General features: G+C 48.7%; 1 protein-coding gene across 9 annotated transcripts in view; it reads right to left on the reverse strand.

Moving 5' to 3' along the window:
- The window catches only part of Nt5b (5' nucleotidase B), a 99,763-nt gene that overhangs the window by 22,296 nt on the left and 56,915 nt on the right, over positions 1-20,552 (reverse strand). For 3 of the 9 annotated variants that reach the window (XM_084591286.1, XM_084591285.1, XM_084591283.1), the window contains 3 exons: positions 1,228-1,334; positions 1,087-1,160; positions 912-1,029 (listed from right to left, as the gene is read on the reverse strand). In XM_084591286.1, the coding sequence (XP_084447412.1) occupies positions 912-1,029; positions 1,087-1,160; positions 1,228-1,334 (299 nt within the window). Of the gene's footprint in view, positions 1-911; positions 1,030-1,086; positions 1,161-1,227; positions 1,335-1,393; positions 1,543-1,581; positions 1,758-1,787; positions 1,939-8,823; positions 8,948-20,552 lie in introns of those variants that run through there. The other 6 variants (XM_084591284.1, XM_084591287.1, XM_084591288.1 and 3 more) reach the window with 6 other exon arrangements.

Genomic DNA, 20,552 nt, shown 5'->3' on the forward strand with positions numbered 1-20,552 from the left:
TTAGAAGTATGTTACAGAATGTTAAGGCAACTTTCAGGCAACTTAGATAACAATTTTATAACATCCTAATGTTCGGTGCTACCTGGGGACACCCTCATGCATAGTATATTGCATCAGTATTTGCCGCTAGAAACTATTTACAGCAATGAATAAACATTCCACTTTATAGCCAGCACTACCTATGCGTTTCCATCTGCTCATTTCCTGCATTGGCCTTCAAGTGTAGCCAAAATATGTGCACTCAATGTGACCCATGCACACATACCAAGCAAGCGCCCCCTCTCACACAGCGAAATTATCACACAAGCGGAGGGGGGGGGGGGGGGGGCGCTTTCCTGGAACGGGAAATTCAAGATGGCGACAAAATTTTACCACAAAAAAAAAAAAAAAAAAAAAAAGTTGAGCGCAGTGCATTTATCTCTGGTCGAGGAAGGGAGGGGGGGGCTTAGAATTGTGCCAATTGTGCACCAAGATGTCTGCGCACTGCCACCGAGCGTCCTTGCTACGCCGCCGCCGTTCTCTCGGCGCGTTATTTAAATATGTTAGCAATAGCCTCATTTCGGCGCCAGCTCCCACCTGTTCTTTGGGTCAAATATCAGTGTATACGTTAAAGAACACCAGGTGGTCGAAATTTCCGGAGCCTTGCACTACGACGCCTCTCATAGCCTGAGTCGCTTTGGAGCGTTAAACCCTGTAAACCAAACCATAATGCAACTATAGACAGCCAGAATGACTGATGCTCCCAAGCCCAATGTGCTAGGCAGCCTTGCTAAACCGCTTAGAATAAAACCCCTCAGGCAGTATGCTTTTTACGGAGCCTATACGGGCACACACAGCATAACAGCGTCTTTAGCAGAACATATATAAATATGGAAAGAGGCACAAGCACAGTATATAGAATTAAGCCTCACCTAATTGGAAACAGCGAGTCGTATTGAAACTGCTTGAGCTCCGTTGGGTATCCTATGGACAGCAGCTGGTCGACTAGCAGATGAAACTGGAAGGCTTCATAGTCGGGGGACTTGTACTCTATGAACAAGAAAAAAAGTCACTTCTGCACAGACACAAATGCTTGCCACAACTCACGAGCAATGGTATAGTCCATGTCGAAGCCAAAAAACTTGATTTTCTCCAGGTGAAGGCTCCGGTTGACAAAGATCCTGAAATTTGGCGTGAAGTGGCGATTTAGCATTTAGTGTACCCCAGAGCAAGGGAGTCTTTACTGACCTGTGAAGTGGTGCCCGGTAATATTTCTTGGGAGCGCCTGACTGGGTGCCATCGTCGAAGGCAGCTGCTGGCATGCCGTCGGTTATTGTTTGAGACGCCCTGTGAACCTGGAAAAGGCCACAGATTCACTCACCGGCACGGTACCCGACACACGTTCTGAACAAACTCGCACGAAAGTCGGGCTGCGCACAACGCGATGCCTTCGGCCGAGCCTGTAACCTGTCCAGTCAAGGCCAGCAGTAGACACCGCGCGGCCTACAAATCGCCCTCAGCCACAGCGAGACAGCCATCGGCAGCGAATTTTCCTGCCGCCCCTGCGGGAGCCACGATAACGCCGTCGGGCTATCCGCGCACCTCTTCATGGGCGGGGGGCCACACGGCCTCCATGAAAGAGGCTTCACGAAAGCGATCCTTGCGTAAGCAGCTATCGCCGTCGTCCGCACAACCGAGCATGTCAACAGCTAGTCTCCCGCGCTCGGGCGCGCCACGAGTGCGCTCGTGATCAGCGGCTACGCTTCTTCTGCGCCACCCGCAGTCTGCTGCATCGGAGAATCGCTTACGCGCGGCATCCTCGGTGAAGCGTCGGCCCCGATCTCGCACAGTGAAGCAGCCGACGATCGCTGTCTTATCGGTGAGAAACGGCCGCCAGAGTACAGATAAAACGAGGGGCAGGCATGGTAGCTTTCCTTCCGGGAAAGTCCAGCCCCGCCAGCGCTTATCAGCTAATGGCACAGATTGTCATAACAACCGCACTTGCTTCAGCCGGCTTATCTGACGCAATCGCCCTCCTTTCCCCGGCACTCTTCGCGAAGGTCCATCGACCAGCGCAGAAGCATGCCTCTAGCTTGGCTTCGGTCGAACGCAGTCTTTCGCCTCCCAGTCCACTGTGGCTACCGCAGGTTGTAAACCACTACGTGTCTTCGGAAAAGGGAAGCACGGCAGCCTGACCGAAGCATGCATATGCGCATTACAGCGAAAACTAAGCTTGCCAGGAGCCCAAGTGCGTTCATCACGGAGGTTCAAAAAAGAATTCTGGATTACAGACAGCCAACGAAACGAATACATGCCTGCGCAACAACAGAGGGATTAATTCAACGAACTAAGATAGCAAAAACACGGCAAGCATCAATTAAAAACGAGCCGTATCAGACAGTGTTCGACGTGTTCGTACTGACAAGGACGCTGCGCAGCCTGCAACATCGCTAATCATGGAGTGAACGGTGATCCATTCTACAAAGGAAGACGAAACAAGGATTTTGTCGCTCTCAGGGTTAGCATAACCGACCCCCATGTGTAGGTATGTGCCACCTGTTATAAGGTCAACAACAACAATAATTGCACGAAATCGTCATCTAGCTACAGTTATGCAGCCGTCCAATGACTGCCCATACAGAGGATGGGTACCAAATCGGCAACCAGCTAGGACGTCAGTCGCCTGAAATCAATAAGCCGGATAGAGGAGGATCAGCCGTATGGTGGCAACTGAGTAGGCCATGAATTAATTCATTTCTAAAAAAAGGAAAGGGAACGAAACTCAACCCTAAATGGGAACATTTAATCGCTTCCCGAACCCGCCACGCCAGACAGCCTGACCCGTTTCCATAGGCACGTGTTCTTGTATGTGTTGGTTGGCGGCTCGACCTCCGACCGATGGCTCGCAAGAGTAGCACCGTGTACACCTCATCTATAACAGACAGGCAGCATGGTTGCAATAAGAAATTTGTAGCAGACCATTAGTAACAAGATTTCTAAAATGCTATGACCCTTAGCGCTGTGACTAGAAAAATTTCCCACTTCTCGTGCAATTTGAAAATCGCGAGCCGGCTGTGTGGGCGCAGCGACGTCCATTACAAAATTATGGGGGACACTTGAGCCCCGCCTTGTTATGACGCGATAGCGTAGGATACCACCCGACACATAAAGCACAAAAAGCAGGATATGCCGCCCGAGATCTGGAGTAGATTTTATCGCTAAAGATGTAGAATGAATATGGTCGGCAACCTCACCTCAAGACATGCGAATCTCTGACGAGATTTTAGCCAAGGTTTCGATATCCTTTAACTGCGACTCTCAAGATATCTAGTGCTGCGATTAAACGTCTTCTGCAACTGCTAATTACATTAATGAATGTTGTCTCAGATGAGAATATGCGTCTGTTGCCAACAGCACAAATGTTCCGTTTATTTAGTGTGTGAGCCCCAGGCCTCAAAAAGAATACCCTGTTCCCATATTAAGTGCACTTAGAGGTCAGGCTACTTAATGTTTACTTCCGTATAGGGTACTAATTAGCGCTTACAGCGGCGAAAAGGAACGCGCACAGACGTCGGAAACGTTCCCGCGGCCACGTATACCAGACGCGCCGCGATTTCTCCCGGGGCGACTCTTCCACAGCACAATCACAGATGCCGCACACTGGACAGACTCAAGTATGTTCATATGAGTTGGAAAAATAAGCCCCTTTCTTTGTGCATCACGTCGTCAGTTGCCAAAACATCGCACGATTTTATCACAGACTTCAAGGCCCTTGTAAAAAAGTGCAAAAATTCCAACAATAATACGCAACCTGCCACGACTGTTAGCGGTGCTTATAGGCACGAGATGTTTCGTCGGCTTTCGTGACATTGCGACATATTTAAAGCGGATTACATGGTGCCTACCAGTTACCTGCGTGACTGTTTAGCAACAAATGCAGTCCAAAATAAATACGGCAGGGCGGGGACTGAGTGAGCCCGCTTTCGACTGATGGCGGCTAGCAGTTACATTTGCCTAGTAAAAGGAAACCGTGCAGTTCTGAGAGCGATAAATTTAACATCCCAGATACACACGTCGTGTCAAGACGAAAATCACAGCCTTGATTGCCGAGTGCGGAAAATTGACTGCCACCCTGGTAGCGTCGATCATTGCACCATGCAGTGCCAGGACTTGCAAAGCATTTGTCATCGCTAACCCTAAGACTCCTGAACATATCTCGTCCAATATGTCTCGCACACACACATACATATATAGCTAAAGCCGATACTATAAATCGCACACGGCGGGCGCTTCGTCAAGAATCCTGCAAAAACTCCCTCCAAAAGACATTCACTTTTTGCACCAATTAACCTACTGGCAGTTAGCGAGGGCCTGTCACACTTGCACGACACGACGCCGACCCGACGGTCGGCCAACTCGTCGGCGGACCCTGGTCTGCGGCCGACCAAGCTGTCACAAGCCGACAACGATACGACTGAAAACCAGACGTCTTCTCACTGTGACAGGCTTTGAGGCCGAGAACACCGACAAAACCAGCCTGCCGACTATCAGTAGCCGAGTCTTCGCGAGATCGGTCGCCTCGCAAAAACATTCTCGAAATGCGAAGCCGACTGTATATGTTGACGGCGAATACCTTTCAGCACTAATATATGTAAAAAAAGTATAATTGATGCATAATCCCGTACCTATACGCGAGCGCGAGCCGCCAAAATACGCGGGGCCGCCAAATGCGTGCGGAATGTAAACGGCAGCATTTTCCAGTCGGAGTGCGCAATTTTCAGCGCGTGTCGAAGCCCCGAGCAACTTTTCCAAATTGAACGAAGTACGTGAAAAAGAAATGAGCGATTGCTTTCCTGGAGCCAGCCTATAGAGCTACCGATCATCCAGCATTTCGGTAGTGTCATGTCTAGTCGCTGCGTCGCTACTTCGCAAGCCAATTTCAAAGCTACGTTACGCATCACGTAAGAAATTTTTATGCCATAATTCAAAGAATTATGTGGCCGGAAAGTGCACGACTTGCATTTGCAGCAGAACCAACAGCTATTGCACATGCTATTGCACTGCACAATATGACACTAACAGCAAGCTGGACAGTCTAAACTGCTACCACTCCTACCACCTACTGCCTTCGCAATTTTCACACTGCCTAGCCCTATAAGTTAGGCCTAGCTTTTGTGGTGCAGTGGTTAGCGCAGTTGGCAATCAAACGGTAGGTCGTACGTTCGATTCCGCAAAGAGGGTAGCATTTTTTTTTTTCATGTTTATCTGTTCTTTTAAATGTCTACTGCCTCTCATTTGTCGCGCACAGCTTTTATTTTTCGAATACTGCCTTCCTGACCAGCAACCACAGCCGTGAAATACTGGGCACTATTCAGTCTCGGCGCATAATCACGAGCATGATCACGAGTGTTGAGGCGCTCGTCTTGGTATGGTCAAATTAAAAATAAGGCGCCACTTCCTATGCTTCTTAACAAATGTGAGATTAAACAAGGTAAAATAAGAAAAGGCAGTAGCTTTACAAAGTAAATTTCACACGGCAGAAAGAAATAAAATGATGAAGAAAGGGAACATTTGACACAAGAAGAGAGTGAGAACGAGAGGGCCGAGTCGGTGAGAGGTTTCGTACGCTGTCTCGCTAGTGTGACGTAGGAGTTGGGCTACCGTTGACCGACAACAGTCTTGACCGACTGTTTCCGTCGGCGCAGTGTGACATTGACGCAAAGATCAGAAAGAGACGGTGTTGGCAGAACGAATCGGCGTCGTGTCGTGCTAGTGTGACAGGCCCTTCTTCAAAACTCTTCAGGTGAGAGCTTGTGCGCCGGGAACTCTTCCGTCGTGTGTTAAATCTAAACGGAGATAGACACAAAATGTTTGCGTTTTTTTTTTTTTCCACTGTAACGATGCATCAGAGATAACTTTGTCAGACTGAAATTAGGTTTCAACAACCGAACACGATGTCTGTGTCGTGAAAGGTGGGTTTAGGTCACCACGCACGCGAAAAGTGCAATATAATCGCTGATACGTCGTTCCAACTCACCACAAAAGCTTAAGCCCGCCTGCTTTAAGAATTAGAAAGACAACAAACAATGTATGGGCGATTATATTGCAGTTCTTTAAATGAGTCATGTGACCCACCATTGAAGTGACAGCTATCGACTGGTTGTTGAAACCTAAGAACGCTACAGAAGAAATTCAATTTACATTATTTAGCGGTCGTATGCGAATGCCGCGTGGTAGGTCGTGTATACTGTTATTTCATTCCAGTCAAGAAATGCAATTAAAACAGGTGTCCGAGGGGGATTAACCTACCTTAGCTTAAAAAGAAAAATGTAATTTTTATTGAAGAACCACATTTACCTCGTTTTCCCTGCGGTAACAGATATGCATGCCTCCCAAGGTGGAACAGGTTTTAACTTTCATTAGCGTCCGCACGAGCACAGACTTACAGCAACAAAAGAAAGCTATTCGGCTTTGTTTCTTTACAAGCACTGCAGTTGAGGAAAAATTCATTCTTGTCTTCGCTAATTAATAATTTCGTAAAAAAAAAAAAAAAAAAAAAAAAAAAGAATGGTGTACATGGATTCTTCCCCTCCTCCTCTGTTCTGGGTGCAACTTTTAATTCCCATTATGCAAAAAAAAAAAAAAAAGAAAATAAATTGCGCGTAAGCGACCTGGAAAGAATTCACCCGTCTCTTAATCCGGATACATCGGAAAATGTTTCCCTCGCGGAACAAAACGTTCCTACTTTCCGCGAAAACTGCTGCGTACCAAGCCAAAATATCTTTTTTTCTTTTTCTCCTGCTCCTGAAGTTCGCTCTTTCATATAATAGGCACATCGCAAACCCGTGCACCGAACAAACATAAACAAAAAGGTAGCGCGCAACTTTCCGCGGCTCACAAAGCTCAGAGTGCGGCACGTTGCGCACAGGTAAACTTATCGGCGCGGCAGATAAATAGGACGCGATGACCTGCGTGAACGAAGCTAAACAGACAGAGCAACTGTGCTTCATCGTCGGCAACTAGGCCAGGGATAGCGTTCTTTTTTTTTTTTTTTCTTGCAACTCGGGGCGCGCGAAGAGAAGGGACGCAAATCTTAAGGCAGTGATTTGCGCCCGTTTTCCTCGCAAGTTGTATTACAAGCACTGACCGAAAACGCGCAGGTAATATATGACTAATAAGGGCCGTTCAAAGCACAATGTCAAACGAAACAAAATTTGCCACTCCCGGCTCACAAGACAGCCGAGAGCTGCAACGAACGCGAAACAATAATTAGTGAGTCCACTTCAGTACATACACTCGGTTTCACTAAAAGCCGAACCTCGTATTCAACATCTGCGAAAATGCCAGTCCTTACGCCGACACATTTGATGCTGATTCGCTCACATGCCAGGGGATAACGGGAGAGGACACGTTAACGAAGTGTCGACTTCGTGCCTTCAACAGCACTCGGGCATCCGCGTTGGACTGCACGAAGCTTGCATTTTGTTTTTCTTTCTGCCTTAACACCAGCCAGCGCTAATACAGCAGCGCGCTTTCCCGCATGTTGTATCTTTTTATCAGTCGCAGACTTGCAGAAGGAACCGAGCTCCACTGTTCATAAAGCTGAGCCCCCGCAGGTCAAGAAACCCTGTACGCGCGAAGGGGGGCAAAAGTCAGCTGAAGCAGCTCCCGCGGTAATTGCAGCGATTAGCAAGGCCGGCTCACTGACACCGTAATGACACGGCTCATAATTGCCGATAAGCTCACAGCAAAGGAAAAAAATGCATTCAACATTCCCGTCAGTCTCCTGACCTGGCTTCAGAAATGTCCACGAGAACTGCCAAAACACAAATTGATTTCCAGCGGTAGTAGCGTAATATGCAGCACTGAGCCATATTAAAAAAAAAAAAGGGGGGGGGGGGGGAGCTTTCAAGCATACTCTCAAAGGTCTCGCTGTCAGGTTAGCATGAAAAGAACATACTTATAATCGCAATCTAACAGAATTAGGAACTGCTCTCGAAAATGTGGCAGCATACCGATGTAAAGGAGTCGATAAAATGCCCGCCTTCTCCAACCTTAAAAAATATAAAGAAAGCAAGCTGGACGCATCGTTCAAACACCTCATGTGGCGGTACGACCGAAAGCACTCTCAGCGCAGTCACTTAAAACGGGAGCGTGTGCTCGCTCGATGCCAAGCTGAGCGGAGAGCGACTTGCATATCGCAGCAATGCGCCACAAGGAGCGCGGCTGGGCTCGATGGAGTGAACGGAACACGCTTTCCCCCTTCCAGCTGAAGCGCGCTTGCATCATGCGGAGGCCGACCGCCGCGATTACTTGTCAGCCGCGCACTAGAGTCAACACGCACGACGTGGCAGAGACACCAACCGCGCAAAACGAAAGAGGCACGCGAACAGAACACGGCATTATTAGTTCACACTCGCGGCAGCTTTGCAGCGGAACGCGCTCCCTCCGCGTCTGGGTGCTGCCACGGCGCTCCTAGGCCGAAAGCACAGCGCCTTCGCGGTATCGCTGGGCCGGCCGCCAATGCGAATGAGTCGCACATCGGCCGACGGACGGTGATCCCCCGGGACACGTCAACGCTCCTCTTGACGCAAGTAGTCAAGGCCACAGACGACGGCGGTGGCGTGATGCCGACAAACATCGTTCCCGTTTTTCTGGCTGAGAGAGAAGCGCTCCCCTCCTCCGCTGGAGGAGCGAAAGGCTCCTCGGTACCACAGCATCCGCGGGAGGACCACCCGCAGAGCACACACGAAATAAAACACAAAATCGGGAGAAAGGAGCAGCCCGCCTCTCCCCGACCCACTTCCCCCTGGGTGTGTCATCAACCCCAGCTGCGACACTTACGTCGTCGTAGAAGGTGTGCGACGCATTGCAATCCGTGGTCCGCATCGTGTGCCTGACGGGCAAAACCACCGCGACGGCACGCGGGACGCACTTATATACGACGCCCTCGCAGCTTCCGCCGCCGTGCGCGGCCAATGGCTGCAGCGGGGGAGGGGGGAGGGACCTCCTCGAAAGCGCGACTCCTTCGCCGCTCGCGCTGAGCGCTTGTCCGGCCGCACAGTTCCCCGCTGAGATTAACCCCGTCCGACAGAAAGTGATCCGAGCCTACGGCGTGCCTCACAGCCCCCGTCCGGATAATCACCAGCCAGAAAGCCGCCAGCGTCATAACAAGTACAGACGGCCATGCGCTAACTTATGCAACATTTGCTCATGAGCGCCGCTGGTGATGGTTGTGATGTGTTGGCTGTAAAAAACCGCTTTGCAGCGGGATGGTGGTGGTGGGGAAATTTTATTTCCAGCGGATACAGACGAGCGACCCGAATGAATGGCCGCCCCCCGCTTAAACGACGGCCGCTATCCCTTGGGTAGCGAGGGCGTTTTTAGCCAGCTGGATGAGCTTATCTGAGTCCCCGGGTAGGGGCTAAAGTCGCGTATGAAGTGGCTCGCAGGTAGGGACTGTAGGGAGCGGGAGGCACTTTTTGTAGGTTATAGCATGCGTGTCACGTGTCCCTCGTCGCCGATATCTTTTTGTGTTTTTCTTTGATTTTTAGCGCTCAGCGTTATCTCTCGTGATAGCGTTGTATTTTTTTAAACACTGCTTATCATGAATTTCAAACTTTTTTATTTTACTAACTCGCGATGAAATCTCGTTTAAGCAGGAGTTCTTGGCACTATGAGGGTCTTTTATTTTTGAGCACGCATTTTGTTGGTTTGTGGGGTTTAACGTCCCAAAGCGACTCAGGCTATGAGAGACGCCGTAGTGGAGGATTCCGCAAATTTCGACCACCTGGGGTTCTTTAACGTGCACTGACATCGCACAGTACACGGACGCCACTCCGTTTCGCCTCCATCGACACGCAGCCGCCGAGGCCGGGATTCGATCCCACTTCCTTGGGCACAGTAGTCGAGAGCCGTAACCACTGCGCCACCCCGGCAGGGCGTGAGTACGCATTTAGAGGTTGCCGATGGCTGCAGCTGGATTGGGCACAGGGCGAAACATGGCGTTTCCTGTCAAAAATGTCAAGAATGCAAATGTAATTGCGGCATTGCCTTGGAGAGGTCATACGCAATCGCAACGCTCGTACGGTCCCTTCCTCACCGCTAGTTTTGCTTTCGTTCATCCCCTGCAAAATACTTTGTTAATTTATGGACTGATAAATAAATCAGCGCGTCTTCAAGTCGAAAAAAGAAAACGTAGTCGTATATGGGCACCCACTGCCCGCTATGCGACGCATTACAACTACCGTACCTCCGTTCGCCAGCTAGCAGAGGTCTGTGAGCGAAATGTTCATTTTGTGAAGCTTGGACTTCCGACTGCGTTTTTCAGCAACGCGGTTCCGCAGATTTTTATGCCATCTTATCAAAAAATGAGAGAAATTATTTTAAAACTTGTCCCTCAACACCGATTCCGCCAAGTTCTACACCCATGCAAATATCATGACGATTTTGCTGACATTTTTGAGTAAATTCGTAAAAAGAAACAAACTTCCATAACATACGGGTCGGTAACTATATTCGAATCGCCATTCACTAAACTAATAAGATAGTGCCAGGGCTTAAAGTCAAGGAGGTTTCGGTGGTCAGAGACCTCCCCCCCCCCCCCCCCACACACACACACACACTCGTGTATATAAGGACTGCATGAATACGAAGCAGGACATCGCCTTTTATTGTCGTCAGTGTCGCAGTGAATTTTAATAAAAACTATTAACACATTTACTAAAACCAGAGACCGAGAAAAACAATTTCCCCCCATTGTAGAAAACGATGTGCGAAGGAGGTCACCAGCCGCTTTTTCTCTCTTCCTCCCTATTTCCGTTTCCACCTGTGCTAAGACTTTCTCCAACAGAGCCAGACTTTAATCATAATCACTGCATAGTACGGCTATCAGCATTTGTCTAAAAAATATCCCCATGGAGCCATAACTTTGTCGGCACTTGATTCGCAATTCAAGTCTTACAAGAGCGGAAAACCGAATGAGACTAAGACAAGAGTAATGGAATTTCTGAACAATGCACATTGTAATTTTTGTTCATTACTTGAGAACAAAGTGTGTTCAATTTTTGTTCATTACTTGAGAACAAAGTGTGTTCGCACGTGTCGGTTTCGCAGAATGACTGCTTGTGCTTAGGAGTAAAGCGAGCCGCGTAAAGGAGACGCATGGTCCAAAGGCTCGACAGCTACATGTGGCAGCCACGTAGCAGCCAGTCTTCAGACCGCTGCACTAATAGAATAAAAGAAACATAATGCCCTTGCTGCTGAATATTTGCCATAAAACAGCGCGATCTATATATAATCCATCAAGGCTGCCACTTAGAAAACGTTGGTGCACACCATTCTGGTGAACTTTTCTGATGCGTTTGTAACAAAAGCAGGTATCAACCCTAGGCTTTATTCTTTTACCAGCCGCACACAAAGTGGAGGCAGCGTACGGGGCATAGGCCGAAAGGACTTTACGCCGTCTTTGACTCTATTCAAGAGATAACTCAATATAGGGAAGGAGGGGGGGGGGGGGGGTGACACACATATTTAAGCTGTCGACCGAAGGAAACAGCGGCTATTAAAAGTACGCAATCAATTCTGCGGTGCTTTATCAAACTGATTTCTGAAAACGGTTTCGTTGTGATCTTTTTATTCACTGTCAAAACAATCGAATTGTATTCCTAGCGATCCGACTCAAAAACGAGGTCCAAAGCATTAGTCCATCAGCGTCTTTGGGACAACGACGCCAATCTAGGCGAGCCGGTCGTGCAGCTTGCCCTCAGCCCGTCGAGAGCGAATGGATTTGTACTTCTGGTCCCATTCACGGACTCTCAAACTTACAAGACGGCCGAAACACGTACTTGCCATTCAGACTGTGCCACTGCGACCTCTACTTTCTTTTCAACGGTGAACTAATGCATAATGCACGCAAAACTACAACTGTCCTCGTCGCTTTCGAGCAATAAAATGCCAAAGGGGCGGAGTGTGTGAACGCGTCCAGGTAGATTGGCTTGGATCCATGCCATCAAAAAAAAAAAAAAAAAAAGAAAAGCTTTCTTTTGTTTCAGGACCGGCAGCGGTAAAAGGGAGAACGCGTACTTGGCATATACACAGAAATGTGAGATGCGCCGTAAAAAAAAAGTGTGTGTGTGTGTGTGTGTGTGTGTGTGTGTGTGTGTGTGTGTGTGTGTGCGTGCGTGCGTGCGTGCGTGCGTGCGTGCGTGCGTGCGTGCGTGCGTGCGTGCGTGCGTGCGTGTGTGTGTGTGTGTGTGTGTGTGTGTGTGTGTGTGTGTGTGTGTGTGTGTGTGTGTGTGTGTGTGTGTGTGTGTGTGTGTGTGTGTGTGTGTGTGTGTGTGTGTGTGTGTGTGTGTGTGTGTGTGTGTGTGTGTGTGTGTGTGTGTGTGTGTGTGTGTGTGTGTGTGTGTGTGTGTGTGTGTGTGTGTGTGTGTGTGTGTGTGTGAGGGGGGGGGGGCGTTCACACAGCATTCGAGCGCTCTAACCACTGAGCCACCGCGGCGGGTCACCGGTGATGTAGAAACTGGCACCCAAGCGTTGCGCAACTAAGAGCAGGTGCGCGAGATGTTCGCACTATATAGCACCGCACTGCCATCCTGCGCTTGCATGCAGAGTGTGTTCAGTGTAGCGGCTAGAGACGACATTTTTAAAAAACGACATCTGTTGAAAATGAACTGCGAGTAAAAAAAAAAAAATCAAGCAGGCCGCACTAGTTTATTGCTGTCTGAACGAGTTTGTGTGATGGCAATAGAGTTCGAAGTAACTCAATTGTAAACGATTACTGTTCTATAATTATCAGTTACTTTACTAGGACTGTAATTGGCCGCTGCAATCAGTTACATTCTAATTAGAGTAACTGTAATCGGTTGTTTACTTTTGTAACATTTAGATTGGTGCATGTCGACCCTATTAAGTTTCTGACCGGCAAAAACTCCCCCGTTATCATCCGCAGGGCACCGCTGCGGGCACCCCATGGCTTTCATCACACTTCTGGAACCGCGGTGATGAGGTGCATTCCGGTAAATACTGAACTGAGGGATCTGATATGACACGCGCGTGTTTACAATTTTGCGAAACCGTTGAGTTGTGAACAAACTATTTCAGACATGTACTGCAAAGTAAAAAAAGAACAAATGATGCAAGAAATGAGTCGTACGTTCCTCGGAAAAGCTAATACTGTTGCGCGCGTGCAGTTTGCATCTCTAAGCACATGCTACAGCTAAAGGTGTACGCGCATTTGGTCATCATTAGGGAGTTATAGAACAGGGGGACGCAACTGGTTAGGGGAAAGGGGTAATAGCGGGGCGACAATGTGCACGCGCGGAGGGCTGCGATGAATAGGCGAGGGGTGCGGTATAATTACTCTGGGCATGCGCACTTGCGGCCTGATATTACCATATTCCACAAACTGTAAGCTGCCCTATTCTATATTCCCTATTATCTAATGCTTTTGACGACTGATCCCGACGGAATGTGTCGCTGATGTCCTGCTAGCAGACTCTTCGGCAAACATACAATGGGATAGCACCGTGTCTCGTCCATACTTTTGTTTCATTCGTACGATGTCCGGTTGCTTTGTTAGTTTACCTTTTTTGAAAGCGTTATTGTACACGGTTGACGAAAAAATTATATATATAAAAAAAAAACGCAGTATCTACGCACGTTTCGAAGATTATTCTGTGTAACGTATACGAGCATACCGTTGAACACTCGCAAATTTTCGGAGGTTTAGCACCTCCTTTTGTCTTGCCTCGTGGGCAATACCTGTATGTTGCCCGAAGGAGAAATAAACAAAAAGAATTTCTCCACTGCGAGGTAAGACACTCGGTGGTGAGGGAAGTTTTACGTTCGTAGCTAAATCATATTGCTGCCAAGAAAGTTTTTATTCATTTATTTATTTATTTGCAGAATCCGTGTCCTGAAAACTTTCGGGAAGTTTGCCGCCACTCCGGCAGCGCTGTGCTACAAGCCCTCGCCGACCTCCAAGATGCACAGCAAATGCCCTTCCGTCAATTCGCATCGACCCCATATCGTCGCTGTCTCCTAGCGGCCGTGCACGGCGGGCACCAAGGAGGCTGACTGCGACGTCATACATCAACATACCAACGTCACTGGCTGGTGGACGTTTTTGAAGGTCGTTTTACGCTTCGTTCTTGAGCTCGTCTGTAAGGTTGATATGGAGCAAAGTGTACTAGATGAAGAGAAGCATGCACATTTAGGTGTGCATGCTTGTGTGAAAAGTATGGCGCCACCTCTCGTACTTGGCATGAACGGCGTGAGGGAACGAGCGCCAATGAGCCCACTGACACTTGGAGTTTACTTGCCACTGTCTGTGGTCAAAAACGAATTTCGGGATCGATCGCTACGTGTGTCCCAGCTAAACGTAACCAAGATTTTGAAAAATACGATGCGTCCTAACCCCGTGAAATCTGCGACTATATATGACAGTTTGCAGTATTTTTTTCGTTCCCTTAGTTGATTAACATTAAAGGAAATTTTTCTATTTTTTTTTATCTACTGGTTTCAGGAAGAAAGTGTCAATTCAAAAGTTGTAGATCGGCTCAAGAAACGGCTAGCTACTTGTTTCCGTCAAGCTACGATTTACGTGACATGTCTTTTTTTTTTTTTTTTCTTGCCCCTCGAAAAAAAGCCCGCGAAATAGGAAAACACCACGTGATCAGCAGTTTCAGCGCTCCCAGGTAACCAAATCGCTCATCTCTGCAATATGCTCTACTGAATGGGGTTTGGCGTTTTGCGATGGCGCTGCTTTTCACGAGCTCTGGTAGAGCGTCATTCCCAAACTCTAATTAATCAGTAGACGCTTCTATACCACCACCACGATCGGCACACCGCGCAAGCAGCGGCAGCGACGACGCGTCGCGTGTTGAAGTGACTTGGCGTAAACATCTCCTTCCTATAAGATATGTGCTCCAATCGTCAAATGAAACTCGAACGCTCAAAGCTAGAAAAAAAAAAAAAGATGAAATCAGCTTTGAGTAAACGTTGCTGGCAGGACACTTTCATCGCTAAGAAAAAATTCCATCGTTATTTTGTCACTCGCTTTACTTGCGACAGTAGTTGGCGCACAACCAGCGCGAAACGCCTAACACCGTTCGGGGCACATTACAGAGAAAAGAGGACTTCGCTACTTGATCGGTCGTATGGGAAATTGCTGCCCTATCAGGTCGTTGTTTATGAATTGCGCGGGATTTAATCTGCGAAACCCACTAATCGTAGCTTGAAGGAAACAACGCAGCTAGTCGTTTTTCGAGCCGGTCTGCAACTTTTGCATGACATTTTCTCCTTCAAACCAATACGTAAAAATTAGAAAGTTTTTATTTGATAGTAATTAACGCAAGCAAACGAGAAATATACTGCAGACTAGCAGACATCACCCGCCCCCGCACACACACACACACACACACACACACACACACACACACACACACACACACACACACACACACACACACACACACACACACGCACGCACGCACGCACGCACGCACGCACGCACGCACGCACGCACGCACGCACGCACGCACGCACGCACGCACGCACGCACGCACGCGCGCGCGCGCGCGCGCGCGCGCGTGCGTGCGTGCGTGCGTGCGTGCGTGCGTGCGTGCGTGCGTGCGTGCGTGCGTGCGTGCGTGCGTGCGTGCGTGCGTGCGTGCGTGTGTGTGTGTGTGTGTGTGTGTGTGTGTGTGTGTGTGTGTGTGTGTGTGTGTGTGTGTGTGTGTGTGTGTGTGTGTGTGTGTGTGTGTGTGTGTGTGTGTGTGTGTGTGTGTGTGTGTGTGTGTGTGTGTGTGTGTGTGTGTGTGTGTGTGTGTGTGTGTGTGTGTGTGTGAACAAATGGTTTAAAAGAACTTGTAGACGGGCTAGATGGTTTTCAGCTTCAGACGGCATTCTCAGCGCAAAAAAAACACACACGCACACGATAGAAAAGGAGGGACACGGGACACTGTGTAAACTCTGCCATCTGCGAACATTCCCCTGTTTTATGGCAAGCATCTGCTCAAAATTCTGGGAAAAATACAAGCAGCCTTTCGCGGCTACATGACCTACAAGCAGTGAGGGTGGTCTGTAATCAATGCTTAACCAAGCTTGCGCTGAATAAGAATGCCGTCTGAAGTGTGTGAACAAGGGAGCCTAAGCACTCCCGAAACATATTTCGGTTTTGACCATGACCATGTGACAAGTGCATCCGCCATGATTCCTGAACAGATGATAGACCGTCAAACCAAAGAGGAGTTCGTATGGTTCCGGCTCAAAACGTCGAACATGAAAGTCGGCCAAGCGTTGGCCCATCTCTCCTTTTCAACGAACCGCTCTAGCCTCGACATGAGGCCGAAACAATTATTTGAAATACGCCGAGCGACAACACGGGTAGACGAGACTGACGCGACGCCGAAGAAATGCCTCGGCAAGGGAAACAAAATATTTATACTGCCTAATATATACATTTTGCGAAATCAAATTCGTCTTCTTCCCCCATTCGCCTCACGCATAGTTGAGCAGCATAAAACAGCGGGAAAAGAAACGCGAAGTAGTATAGAGCTGTTTGTCTTCCCTCGTTTCACGCTCGAGACATCACACAGACTCCAAAATCATCACAAGAGGACGGGGATTACTGTCTGGCAGAGCAGACGCACCACAGGGCGGAAGCAGTTGCCGATACAGCACTTATGCAACGCATTTACTTGCCCCTCCGTCACGCGTAGAAGTCCCCTTGACGACGCCCGAGGGAAGCCACTCACCACGATGCACGATGCGCCGAGAGACTGGAGGGGTGCCGCCGTCTCGGGCACGCCGATATCGCGCGCCGTTATCCGATAGTAGCTCGGGTGCCAGACAGGGTCGACAATCTCGACGGTGGGTGTGCGCGTCAGACGAATGGATGGAATGACGAACGGAGGTCGCTCTTGGAGGTCGGCATAGCGAGCCGCACGGTATCGGCAGGGTAATTTCAAAGTTGCGCTATTCCGCTCGAATATTTCGATTGATTCTGCTCGGCTAGCCTTGCGGCCGATGCCAATGGGCTCTCGTAAGAGGGAGACCACCCAGTAATTGTAAGGGACGGCCCCTTAAGGACCGCTCTCGTACCCTCCCTCCTGTATTTATAATTTTTTTTCATCATCATCATCTAAACGCGACACCAAATATCGTGCACACTGAATCCGAGACGGCAAAAAACAAAAGATAAAAAAAAAGAGAAAAAGACGAAGCGGCAAATAGGAGATCCTACACTCGACCGATGTATGGTGGCCTACAGACAACATAAATATAGGCACCCTACAGGGGTGCACGGCCGTACACTGCGCAGAGGTGCTGCATAGCGAAACAACACACGCAACAGCAATCGGCGAAGCAAGATCCCGGGCATGTACGCCACGCAACGGTGGCCCTCTAATAGTGGGCCGCACAAGACACCAAAATGACCACCGCAGCGAAATCTCTGGAGCTTCAATTACCGAGTTTCCATTAAATTATTCAACTCACTGTCCATAGTTCTATCCGCGCCCGTAAACGCAAAATTTACCACATGAACTGGCAAACATTTCGCACAATTCGTGACACCTTAACTTGACAAAAGCACTCAAACCGGCCCAACAACAAGCCACGCAGAAGTGTTCCACCTCAACCTCATCAGCTCTTACGCTGCCTTTATCTGGAAGTGGAAACGATTGTGCAAAAGTCGTTGCTAAGCGTGTCACTGAAATGACACAAAGGGTCAAATAACACTGCTCTGTATGCGCTCGCCATGAACCAATGGAACAAAATCTGCAACAATAACAATGACATGCTAAATGAAAAAAGAGCATGGCACTTGTCAAGAAAGCTTCTTAAGCCTCAATCGGCCCCTGCTCTATACTGTCGAGCAGCACCATTCCTTGCTAAGTGCGTACGCCGTAACAACTCCGCTCCAAGGTCCTTGAACACCCTACTTGAACGGGTTCTTCCAATGAAAAACTCGATAGACAGTTCAACCTCAGGGACCATGAGCGGGCCCCAGGTGAAGACCTGAGTACCCACTCACTCGAGACCTCTAAGACCACGACAAAATAACAATTTCTGAGCATTATAAACTTTCACTGGGAAGAACGCACCCTCCCGGCACCACTTTGGAAACAGTTATGCTATAACCGTAATGCCATAGCCACCTTTCAAAACCTCCGCCCAATCTTTCTAATCCCCTACCTGTGAAAGAACACGAAACGGATGACTCTTAATCGGCTTGAGACACATTAGACTCCATGAGCAAATTGGCTTTTGATAAGGTATGCCCACTCAGGACCTCTTCTTCTTCTTCCTCACAGATTATTTTTACCCTCTTCTCAGATCCAAGTCATAGTTGCGCTTGATGTGCGGAAAGCGTTTGGCAATCTCGCCCATGATCCTCTCCTAAAAATTCTTGCCTCTACCGGCTGCGGGCCAAAGATGCAAGGCTACCGCAGTGAATTTCTGTGCGACCGCACGGCCAGGCTCCGGATTCTGTCTCCGGTCCCTTCCCCACAACGCGGACATCCCACGGGATGCTAGTAAGTTAGAATAGCATCCCGTGGGATATCCGCGTTGTGGGGAAGGGACCGGAGACAGAATCCGGAGCCTGGCCGTGCGGTCGCACAGAAATTCACTGCGGTAGCCTTGCATCTTTGGCCCGCAGCCGGTAGAGGCAAGAATTTTTAGGAGAGGATCATGGGCGAGATTGCCAAACGCTTTCCGCACATCAAGCGCAACTATGACTTGGATCTGAGAAGAGGGTAAAAATAATCTGTGAGGAAGAAGAAGAAGAGGTCCTGAGTGGGCATACCTTATCAAAACCTATTCTGGCATCGATCCGAAACCTCAAATATGCATTATCCTACTTTATGATACATCTCTGGCAATGATACATCTTGATACATCTTGATACATCTTGTGACAATGAAGGGCATCTTACAGCAAGACGTCGGTGCAGTCCCTAGTTATCTTAACACAGAAAGCCGATCTCCCGCACCTAGCAAATCCGAATTGCCACTCATTGCGAAAACTCGCTATCACAATTATCTTAGCGCCTTAACAATAGCAGGTCGCCTCATCTCTCGCGTATCGTCCTGCCGTATTCTTGGACTCCACATTCATAAGTTATCTGATCAGGCGAACGTTGCTTCACCCGTTAAAATCTGCCATCAGCTTACGCGCCTCGTCCGCCGCATCGTTAATAAGCGCACTGGGGTTCGACAGGGTCAAGTCAGACAGCTAGTGGCCGCATTAGCCCTCACCGAAATTCCTAACACAGTTCCTTAATTTGACCTGCCGAATAGACGCCATCAGATTGAGGTTGCGCTTCATACACTGCGCAAGGCCAAGACTGCCAAGGGCTGTTCTTACCCCTGGGAGACCACATCCAACAACATCGAGAATAAAAAAAAAAAAATAGAAAAAGAGGCTCTGGATACTTGACCAAGCTGGTCACAAATCTATCGACTTCCTCATCATTACCCCTCCCTCACCGCTCTGATTATAATATATATATATATATATATATATATATATATATAAAGAACGCTGCAGCCGATACCAATCCAGGCAGTCGTTCTGCTCGCGTTACCAGTACGTACATCCTATTCAACCGACAATCGTCTAAGCAGACACATCCCGAACTCAGGTAGGAGAAACTGTTTATTCCACTGCAAGCGGCAACCGGGTTGTGACACATACCCTTGGTTCTTACACAGATCATATTCCTACAGCGATCCTGACCCTCACAATAATCACTACAGTATTCAGGACATCTTCCAAGAGCCCGTTAGAACCCCCAGGGTATACGATATACACCAATTCAATACAGGCTATACAAGGAATACATACTGGTCGGATTCCTACACAACCACGGGATGTCTGCAAGAGGCGAACTAGCATACGTCCCAACATTGCCACACTCAGATGGATTCTTTGCAACGATGAAGCCCCACGAAATGAGGTGGTGCATCGTCTTGTCCCCGAATTTCAACACCGAGTGCCTGCAATTCCTTGGCCTCATACATCCACGTAAGACACTACTTTACACTAGAAAAAAGAAACAAAACTTTACTATGACAATATTAGGGACTCGGATAAATTAAGACGCTGCTTTTTTTTTCTTCCTGTCCCGTTGCCATCTAGTTCCCTCATTTTCCACACACTTCTTCCTCAGTGCGGTCGGTTTGGCTAGCCTCGGACCAGCTGGCGGAGAAGTCGGCGCTTATATATTGCGTGGAAATAATTTTCTCTCTCTCTCCTTTCGCAAATTCCTGCAATCACCTAAGGTGAGGCTCGGGGTGCATAGGAGCGCGTGCACACGATGTCTTGTTGGCCATCACCGTCCGGGAGACGCATCGGACAACGCTTCGTGCACTATGCCCCGATGGCCCAGCGGGCGGGCGTCGGGGCGCGTTGCTCCAGAACAGCACCGCTATGGAATTCATCAGTGAAGTCTGCCCACAGGAGAGTATGCAAATGCCACGCCCGGCGCGTCTCCAGGCCGCTACAACACATGGCTAAAATGAGATATTGCGTCGGTGGGATCTCTCCAACGTCACGAAGACGAA

Source organism: Amblyomma maculatum, chromosome 1, assembly GCF_055883805.1.
Source record: "Amblyomma maculatum isolate TAMU_Amacu chromosome 1, ASM5588380v1, whole genome shotgun sequence".
NCBI classification, from domain to species: domain Eukaryota; kingdom Metazoa; phylum Arthropoda; class Arachnida; order Ixodida; family Ixodidae; genus Amblyomma; species Amblyomma maculatum.